This window comes from Felis catus, chromosome F2 (genome assembly GCF_018350175.1).
Source record: "Felis catus isolate Fca126 chromosome F2, F.catus_Fca126_mat1.0, whole genome shotgun sequence".
NCBI lineage: Eukaryota > Metazoa > Chordata > Mammalia > Carnivora > Felidae > Felis > Felis catus.
In genome coordinates, this window is record NC_058385.1 from 44945475 (window position 1) to 44956139 (window position 10665).

The 10665-nt window shown below is 40.8% G+C and overlaps 1 protein-coding gene across 2 annotated transcripts in view; it reads right to left on the minus strand.

Moving 5' to 3' along the window:
* The window catches only part of STK3 (serine/threonine kinase 3), a 278518-nt gene extending 269361 nt beyond the window's left edge, over positions 1 to 9157 (minus strand). For both annotated transcript variants that reach the window (XM_011291410.4, XM_023248602.2), the window contains exon 1: positions 8859 to 9157. In XM_011291410.4, the coding sequence (XP_011289712.2) occupies positions 8859 to 9130 (272 nt within the window). In that variant the 5' untranslated portion in view covers positions 9131 to 9157. The remainder of the gene's footprint in view (positions 1 to 8858) is intronic.
* Between the last annotated feature and the right edge of the window lie 1508 nt (positions 9158 to 10665).

The window sequence follows — 10665 nt, forward strand, 5'->3', positions numbered from 1 at the left end:
ACTCCTATAAAAACTATTTTTTTAATTGGCAAGACTAACCCTAGAGTGTCTAGCAATGCACATTTAAGTTATTACTATAAAAGTCAGGATATGGGGAAAGGCAGCTATGACTGGGATGGAACACTAGGAAGGGAGTGTGGCAGAGTTCTTTTTCTTAACCTGACTGGTGATTACAAAGGTGTCTGCCTTAAGCCATACACCTGTTTTTCACTGATGCTTTCTTTTTTTTGCAGTAAAAACATTTTTTTTATTTTTTTTTTGATGTTTTATTTCTGAAACAGAGAGAGACAGAGCATGAGCAGGGGAGGGGCAGAGAGAGAGGGAGACACAGAATCTGAGGCAGGCTCCAAGCTCTAAGCTGCCAGCACAGAGCCCGACGCGGGGCTCGAACTCACGGACCGTGAGATCATGACCCGAGCTGAAGTCGGACGCCCAACCGACTGAGCCACCCAGGTGCCCCTAGTAAAAACATTTTTTAATAGCAGGTCACCAGGACACCTGGATGTGGCAAACACCTAACAAAGGTTTGGTATATTCCCCATTCTCTAGATTCATACAGTGAAAAAAGAGGTTAAAAAAGAAGTTAGTGTCCATTATTTCCTCCCAATCCACTTCCTCTCCTAAGGGAACCACCTAATACCACATTTCAAGCCCAACACATTCACTTTTCTGGGAGTTGGAAATTCTAAGAAATAGACTATAAGGTACCCAAACCTGTTCCTCTCCAGGTCTTCTCCACTCCCAAGTTGCTCAAATACAAAACCTAAGGGCCAGAATTGACAATCTCTTCCTCAATCCCCACATCTAGTCTATCAGTAAGTCCTTCATTTCCAACTCCAAAATATAATTTAAATCTATCCACACTTCTCTCCATCTCCACTGACTCCACCACCTAACCATGAACTATTCCAATAGATTCCTAACTTGTTTCCCTGCTTTTATTCTTAACCCTCTACAATCTATTCTACCCAAACCAACCAGAACGATTGCTTTTAAAAGCATAAACTGCTTAAAATTCTGCTTAAAACCCTTTAATGACAGCCCACTGCACTCTTACATCCAAATTCCTTTCCATGGCCTGCATCATTGACTCTCTGCCCATTTCTCTGACCTCATCTCCAACCACTTTCTCCCATTTTACAATCCAGCCACAGTGGCCTCATTTCAATTCCTCCCCCACACTAAACTCTTTGCCACCTCCAAGCCTTCTCACAGCTTTCCCTCTGCCTGGAATACTCTTTCCAGCTACTCACGGGGATAACTTCTCACAACCCCATGTCACAGCTTTAGTATTACCTTTTCAGAGAAGCCCTGTCCAACCGTCCTATAAAACAGGTTCCACCATTCTTCTCTATCAATACGAGCTATTTCTCTCCTTCACAGCTCAAGCTCCAACTGGAGTGTATGTTCTTCTATGAGGTCAAAGATTTCAATTGCTACATTTAACAATGCACCCAATATGTAGCATTTGAAAGGCAGTTAATTAATAATTACTAATATATGAATAAATGAGCAACTGAATGAACTCAAGGCTGACAGCCAATTTCTGTCATGAGCAATGATCAATGAGTAAAGAAAGCCAGTTTTTAGAAAGAAATAGGAGAATGGGGCAACTCAGCAGACTCAGGAGAGATCACCTAGCTCCAGAGAGAAAGAGTCAGGGAAATTAAATGTGTATTACCTTTAACTTATGCTTTCCTCAAATATGTAAAAGGTCTACCTAAATTACAAAAATAATTTTAACTTGCATTCTCCAACTACAGGACTCTAGGTCCAATGGTCTCACAAAATCAAAAATCCTGAAAATGAAAAATGATCTGGACAGACAGTAGTAACATTCTGTATTCTGAATATAGAAACTATCTCATCTTTGGAATCACATATGCTCAACAATTTCCCATTTTCTAAGTGTGAGAGTGTGTGTGTGTATACCAAGATACTAATATTTATATCAAGATATCCGCAACTATCTGAAAATGTTACTCTATTTGACCTCTTTACTAAGGTGTCTGGTATCATGTAAAATTTATAAACTAATTCAGAACCCACTATACTATCACATCTCTACCTATATTAATTATCAGCAATATTAACTGTTTTCTGCAATTCTCACTTTGCTATGAAGTCATTTTGTAAGTTATGTCCTTTAAGATACTTTTAAGAAGTTCAAGGTAATCTGTACCTTATTATTCGTGGCATGCAAACAATGAACTTATTTTTAATATTTATACATGTCTATTTACATATTTATTTGTATCTATTCAACTTTAGATTCTGTAGAAAAACCAGTTGTAATGAGACATTTCAAATATAGAATCTGTTCTAAGATTCTAAGAATTGAAGAGCTAAGAATTGAAATTAGAATAATCCTAAAATATGAGGCAATTCAAATAAGATCTCAACAAAAAAGAAACTTGGATCAAATAAAAAAGAAAGTTTCTATGAGATAGTATAAATTTTTCCTTCGCAGAAAAACTAAAGACCTTTGTTATCTAGGAAGGGGAGAACTAGTAGGAAGTCAGAAACTGAGGCAATCATAATTATAGCTTTGCACGGGGTCATTCTACACCAGGAGGCAAATGAGCCTTTGCCTGATAGCAACCTTTATGTATTACATATTCTTTTGTGAACTCTGTCAGACATCATAGACCACAGTTTTCCATTGTCCCATACTTCAATTGGGACCTATATAAAATGTTCAAAATACTGTGACTTTTAAATTACAGCTTCCTTTCTCCCTATCACCACTATCCTTTTTAGATTCTTAAAGAATATCTCTATTGTGCATATAGGTAGTTACCCCAGTCTGGATTCCTCTGGCAATGCCATCATAGAGCTTTTAAGTATGAGGATGGAGTCTAAAATGAGATAAGTTTCTCGACTGTCACTACAACATACGCCAGCAATGTTTTTTCAAACTGCAGATCACAACCCATTAAAAGGTCATGAAAATAATTTGGTGGACCATGACTAGCAGTTTTTCAATGAAACAGAACAGAAAGTAGAAAAATACCAAAAACATCCTACATAGTACGTTGTATGAAACTTCTGTTTTAATTTGATATGTATGTGGGCCTGTCCTGGGTTTCACCGTCAATTTTTTTTTTTTTTAATTTTTTGAGAGCCACTAATATATGATGGCCTGAAGTGACGGTACCTTTAGTTGAACACAGACTTCTTTGAAACCAGAAAAATTAAATTCAAAGCACTTCCCCCCACCTCTACAATCCAGAATCTAGAAGTACTCAATTTAAACCTTTTATGATTTTTTTTAATTAATGTATTTATTTTGAGAGAGAAAGAGAGATATAACACGTAAGCTGGGGAGGGGCAGAGAGAGAGAAAGAGAGAATTCCAAGCAGGCTCTGCACTGTCAGCGCAGAGCGGATGTAGGGTTCAAACTCCCAGACCATGAGAACCTGAGCTGAAACCAAGAGTCGGACGCTTAACCGACTGAGCCACCCAGGTACCCCTAAGCCTTTTGTTATTAAACCTCTACTGATACACACTTCTAGAATGAGCATTTAGATGACTTAAGAAAAACAAATTTTAACCCAGCTATGTTTAATATATGTTTACCTTTTTCTTTACATTTCTAACTAATTCTTCGGTTCTAATATATGCTATCTCTCAGCCCCTTAAAGAACAAAGGATAAATTAATCTTTGCCTCAGGTTGGCCAAAGACTGAGTTTATCTCCTGTCTTATGTTGCAACTGAAGTTTGCTCACCAGGACCAGCTAGCCAATTGACTGGTCCCATCTACAGGACTTAAGTCAATTACAGAGGAATTGGTGCCATCCCCAATTAACTGAGAAAAGCCAAAGGGAGGACAGATACGCTTAGGGACCCTGTCATTAAAGAGATGCTCCTGTTTGTTTCTTTTCTTTCCCTCTGAACTACTCAGAACCTCCTCCCCTAGCTTGCCTCTAAAGTTGGGAGCTCCCCGCAGGGTCTACTTGAGGCTATTGGCCTTTGTTTTTGTTTTTTTTTTTCTTAGAGGTCATCTTCTCAAAGAGAACTCTAGCTCCCAATCTCTACTATAATAAGCACAGAAGAATTTTACTTTGTAACATTCCAAGGGCGCATGAATCAGTAATACAGACATAAAATGAAGCCCATAACTCGTCTTTGCAATGTCTTCATGATTTTTGTCATACCCTAGTATCTACTTAACTGATTTGTTGCTTTGTCCCACACAATTCAATTCCAAGAGTTGATAGTTCCTGCTGTCTGTTTATCTGCATTCCCAATTTCTGGTCTAAGGTCAGGGCTACTGATGCTACAGGCTGATTGATATTGGCTTCTCATGCTGAGGAATCTATGAATACCTTATACTTTACCCTCCTGTATCATCATCCTTTTTTTTTTTTTTAATGTTCATTTATATTTGAGAAAGCACAAGCAGGGAGGGACAGAGAGAAGGGGACAGAGGATCCGAAGCGGGCTCCACGCTGACAGCAGCTAGCCCATGTGGGGCTTGAACTCACAAACCCACGAGATCATGACCTGAGCTAAAGTCAGACACTCAACTCACTGAGCCACCCAGGTGCTCCACCATCCTTTTACTTTCACTTTTTCATTCCCTACTAATTTATCTTCTGACTGATATTCCAGTTATTCATAGCAACACTTTCCCTTATGAAATAATGGTTTTCTTACCTTCACTTTTCTTTGAATGCACTGTATAACCCTAATATTTTACCTTGAGTCTTCAACTTTACTTCCCCCAACTACCTTTACACACTATAAAAAAAAAGAAAAAGAAAAAAACTGCCAAAGAATCCAACCATAGCTTAAATCAAAGAACTCTCCTTCTCCGTCTTGAAAGTAAATTTCAGTAGCTTACTCTCTTATTAGCCTTCCAGTGTTTTCACTGTCCCACACCAACTTTTCCTCCAAATATACCTTAACCAATGCATTTTACGTTTTAAATAACTATTAATTCTATCATCTAACTGTGGAACAAGGCCTGTCTGATACAGTATATCTCTCCAGCAATGAATTCTGTCCGCTCTTTAACAACTATATAGGTGGTATATATGACCACCTATCCTCAAGCAACCAGTTTTCATGCTACCCACCACCTGTCTTTCATAGAGGCCGACCTCCCCTTTTATGAACGTTCTACTTGGTGAAGAGCCCATGTTCTGATCATTTCCTTTCCTATCTATCAAAACTTATCTACTGTGTGGTCATTTTTCTTTCATCTAGCAGTTCCCCTACAGAGAAATCTGAGAAACTCAACTTACCAAAGAGCTAATAATTAATAACCATTTGATGGACTTCCTTCCCAGAGGAACTTCATTTTAATAAGGACTTATAAAGACCTCTGTGACAGACCTTTTAAGGAAACCTGGGGAATCTAAAAGCTATTCTGATACCTTAAGTCAGGGACCATAGGTGACCACATCTATTGCCTATATTTAACACAGCCTGGTTGGTGAGACCAAATCAATGAAGTGAGGTAAGAGGGGCCTTCCAGATCCTCTAGTCATGATTCTCAGATCTGGCTGCACAGTGGAATCTCCAATTCCCAGAGGAAAAGGATGATACCAAAGAGCAAAGGCAGGCCTAACACCCAGGCCTAACACCAGGTCAGATATATATTCACAACACGCTAAAAATATAAAGACATGTATGGGAATAATAAATACCCAATTCAGGACAGTGACTACCCTTTGGGGGAGAGGGAGGGAATGCAACTGAGAAGAGACATACTTAGGGAGCTTCAACTATATTTGTAATATTTTACTTCTAAAGCTGGATAATGTGACACATAAGTACTTATTAAATTAGCTTTTGAATATCTAAAATTTTGTAATTGAAAAAAGTACAATATGAAGATGGCACACACTCAAAGGGATATAATATTAGGAATACAGAGAAATACTCTAGGCTAGAAAGCACTCAAAAAAGATACTTTATGAAGCAGGCCTTGAAGGAAGAATAAAACATAGATTACTAGCAAAAACTAACATAAACTTCTGTAAATGAAAAGCATGAACAAAGGCAAAGTTGGGAGTACCCATAGCCTACAACCTACATAAAAGACAAAGGGGAAACTTTAGAACAGATTCATTTTGGAGAAGAGTAACAAAGCCTGGGGATTAAGTCTGAGACCAAGGGATAAGAGTCTTGGATACTAAGTAGACTAATGTGCCCCAATCCAAAAAAAAAAAAAAAAGGAAAAGCATGGGGGAAGTGATGTTTTAACAAAACAAATCAGAAGCCATGTGCAGGATGAACTAAAGTAAACAGACTCCTATGGGTCATTAGGAGGTTCTGTAGGGCAGCAAAAGGGGAAGAGAAGGTGGTAAAGCACTGAGAACCAGGTCCTAGTGCCCTATCTCTACTCCCAACAGAGCCTTTCTACTGCTAAAAATTTTTGAAAACTACTGCACTAAAGTACCTAGTTGGAAGGCACTGCTGTAAATCATGTATGACTGTCATAAAACCCAGGAATGGGGTAGGAATATCAAAAATGAAAAAGGGAAAAGAAGATGAATCCAGACTTTTTGGTGGAGAATTCAACAGGACCTAGGGACAAACTAGATGGAATAACGAAAGAGTGGATCTGCATGAAAAAATCAAAAATACCAACCAAATAGCAGCTGTTGGTCATCCAGACTTGAACACCAGCAATATACATGTGAGCATGTCAAAGTGTTTGAGCTACCCAAGGGAGAAAAGCAAAGTGACATTCCTACAGAGATCAGGAAAAGAACAAGCCAAGGACCCACAAGACTGTACCCAGAAATGACCACCACATCATGGAAGGCTAAGCAAGCAAGCAAGTTTTAAGAAAGAGGTATCACTATACACAGTGAGAGGATGCGCAGCCCCGTACAGCCAATCAGACTCAGCGTTCTGGCATTCCTCCCCCTGACCAGATTATTTGACCTGACTTTCGATTAATAAGGAAAAAATAAACTAGCAACATTTAACATCATCAAACACATTGCGAAGCACTGGGCTAAGTAAGTACTTTACACACGCCCTCATTTAATCCTCACAGCGCACTTTACAGATGAAGAAATTAAACGTAGAACAAGCATAGTAAATTACAGAGCCAAGATCTCTGTTTCTTAGGACAATAAAATAAAGGAATGTGTATATAAAGTTCCTGGCAAATAAAAGGACCTTAATGGCAGCTATATTTTATTATTAGAAGGTAATGATCAACAGGGAGAAAAAACTCACTGTCAGTAATCCCTGTCACGGCCTTCCGTGTGGCAAACTCTTTTGGTGTCCTCAGCTATAAAACAGGATCAATGCCTGTAATCCAAACTATTTAATAGGGTTGCAATGATGATATTGTGAAAATGCAAATGCTACGAAAAAATTTTAAGCCATATTCGAATATATGGGATTAATGTCACATATCTTGCTCTTCAGAAATGCCTTCCTGGATCAACACAAGTCTCTCTGAAGAGAGCTAAAAATAAGCCTGTTAGATGTGCAAGCACCACTTTGCAAAGTATAAATGACCATGGAATGGTTACATACACCACCACCGTCTCCCCCTGACCCCTCTAGGTTTTCTAATGCCCCTACAAGGCCAGGGGTTCCCTTACACCTGTAATGAAACTTTGAGCGCTCAGAGCTAATGAATAGAGAGAACCTCTACTTCAATTTGGACTTAAGTTGGCCCTCGGGCATTATGTCACAGGTGCCCCCCTTCCCATTTTTTTTCTATGGTATTAAAACTGGGTGTCTAGTCAACACTAGAATTCAATACTTTACAAAATGCCAGATAAGAATCTATCAAGGGCTCTGTGTGATAGCAGGTCTCTTTTGGAAACCCCTCCACAACCCCCCTTTCTTCACCTGAACAGATGGTTTCCAGGCCTTAAGGCTCACATGTCTAGTTACCCAATTCACACCAGCTCACAAAGTTCCTACCTTTTCAATTATTCCATGTTCCTGAATATATCACCTTTCATCTAAAGATCGCTAAGTATCAAAACCCAAGAACTCCTTAATCTTCACAACAGCACTATCTGGGAGAGAGATTAGTACATTTTATAAATTAAAAATGAAAGACCTAGGTTAAATGTTTTAAACAACATCAGTTAATTGACAGTGATTCATCCTTGGGGGGAAAATACCCACTATGAACTTATATCAATGGACAGCCTTGATTTAGTTAGATCATTTCAAGTATTAGTTTAAAAGTATCTACTGTGTACTCTTACTCTTCCAATACATTAAACATGAAATATAAACTAACAGTAAATACCAAAGCATCACTATTTTTATATGCTAGAAGAAATACAAAAAAACTATACGAGGGAGGGGTTCTAATTTAAGATTCCCACTGCCTTGCATCCATAAATACTTTTGAACTTGACGGCGATAGGGAGAAGAACACCTGTCAGGGCAGTATATCCACAAGTTTTACAGACTGTGTAGCTATTAATATTGAATTCCTTAAACTGTAAATAAATAACCCGCCTTCTCAAATAAAAGGCAGTATTATGAAAAACATTTGACAAGAACGCCTACATAGCTGTAAGCTGCCTAATTAATTTCCTAGTTTTACGTCGCGGGGCTTCGTGAACTTGCCGGGAGGGAAAAGTCCTCCCGGCCCAGGAGTCCGGCCACGGGGAGCCCAGCGCTGCCCAGCGACTTTCCACGCCGCCAGGCCCCGCGGCCGCGGGAGAGGCGAGGCTCGGCCTCCCCTCGGGCCCCGTCGGCGTGTGGACAGACGCGGCCCGGCACTCGGACGTGCCTCCGACTCCCGATGGGCCTGGTCTGGGCCCCGCAGTCGCGAAGGGGGTCGCGGTCCGGCCTGGCCTAGCCGCCCCCGCCCGCGGCCGCCGCCTCCCTCCTTCTCCCGGTTCCCCACGTTCGTTACCTCTTGGGCGCTGGCGGCTGCTCCATGGCGGCGGATCCAGAAGGAGGGATCTGGTGGGCGGTGAAGGACGGAGGGAGGCGAGGAGCCGGGGCACCGGCCGGCCGAGCCCCGGGAAACACAGGGGAAACTCCAGGAACTCGGACCAACTTTCCCGTAACTCCTCGGCGGATCCCCCTCCCGCTCGCGAGTGCGGCTCCTCCCGGCGCGCCCCGCCCCTCGGCCGCCGGCCGCGGTCCTGGGAGAGTGGGTGGAGCCAGACGCGGCCCAGGCATGGTGGGCGGAGCCAGGCCCTGGTCGGGCGAGCGGAGTCGGGGGCGGAGGGACGCGCGGGCCACATGGCTGGGAGGGGGCGGGGGAAAGCGCGGGGACTGGAAGAGCTAGAGGCTAAGGCCTAGTAGCGACTCAGAACCCGTCTTTTCTGGCCATGGGCACGTTCCTTTGAGCCGGCCAAGAGCTGCCGTTGCACACTTGCCTTCATTCCGTTTGCCCCAAACCGATTTGACTCATTTATCTGGATTTCTCAGGGACACATCCCAAGCACCTTGTGCAGCCTTTTGAAGTGTTACTAACTGCCCACGCTTCCTTCTAGTTGTTTATAATTACTGGCTATGTTTTCCCGCAGCCATATGACATTTGTAGCTACAGCAGTAGGGATTCTTTCTGGAAATTCTTGTTTGATGTTGATTGTAGACAAGCTCCTTGCTACATTTCACTATAATTACGTCTAATTACAAAGAAAATAATTACTGTAGTGAGATCTCTCAGTGCACCAATTTCAGTGCGCTGTGGTCTTGCCAGCTATTCACTTGGGTAACCTGGAAAACCTATCACAAATTATGGTGCATAGAAAAGTACTCAAGAAACGTTTGTTTTCCTCCTTCTTGTCATGGGCCCTCTCCCCTACCTATTCCCAAGGCCCTTACCTCATCATAATTTGATCCCTTCATTCATTGTTTGTATACCATTTAACCTTGAATTCCATATGTAAATATCTTTCTTAGGACCATATCCAGGTGCTATGTAACGAGTTTCCTTGCTTTCCTTAGAAATTATCAAGATTTAGAGTCATAGAGTCTTTTTGAAGATTAGAATGAAGTCTATGAAGAGAATGTTAAATAAAGGAATTTGATGAACATTAATCCAAATTAAACATGTCTATTTGCAGTTTTCCTCTTTTTTGCATTGTTTTGATATGTAACAAACTTACATGATTTATTTTCAAACCATTATATTCCCCCCTAAATTTAGTTATGTTCAACTTTAGACTATTCATTGTTCACACCTAAAGTCAAATTCTGCAAACAAGAGAGATCACAAAATTTTATACTCATTTGCATTATTAAAGGTCTATAGTCTAATACAGAAGTAACAAGACAACAAAAAACTAAATTGTTAAAATGTAAAATCTAGGAAGAACCTTTGAAATTATTTCATTCTATCCCTCATTCTGATCCTCACTTCCATGCCCTAGTCACATCTTCTTATATTTCATCAGAAATATCTCTTTCAGAGAATGTCATGTCATCCTCTTAAAAAAAATTGTCGTATTTTGAAATGGGATCAGTTGTCATACTTTCAAATGGACTCTGAATTGTTACCAATCTTAATCTCCAGAAAGCCTTTCCCAGTCAAATCACCAGCACCACCACTCCTCCCACTCTCTCTGACATTTATGTTGTGAAAGAGATGTCTCTCTTGTATGTGCCCATAACACACCGCGCTGGCTCTTGTATGATGCTTATTGCACTGAATTGAAGTTGTTTATTTGACTATCATCCCAACCAAGCGAGTCTGCTGAGAATCACAC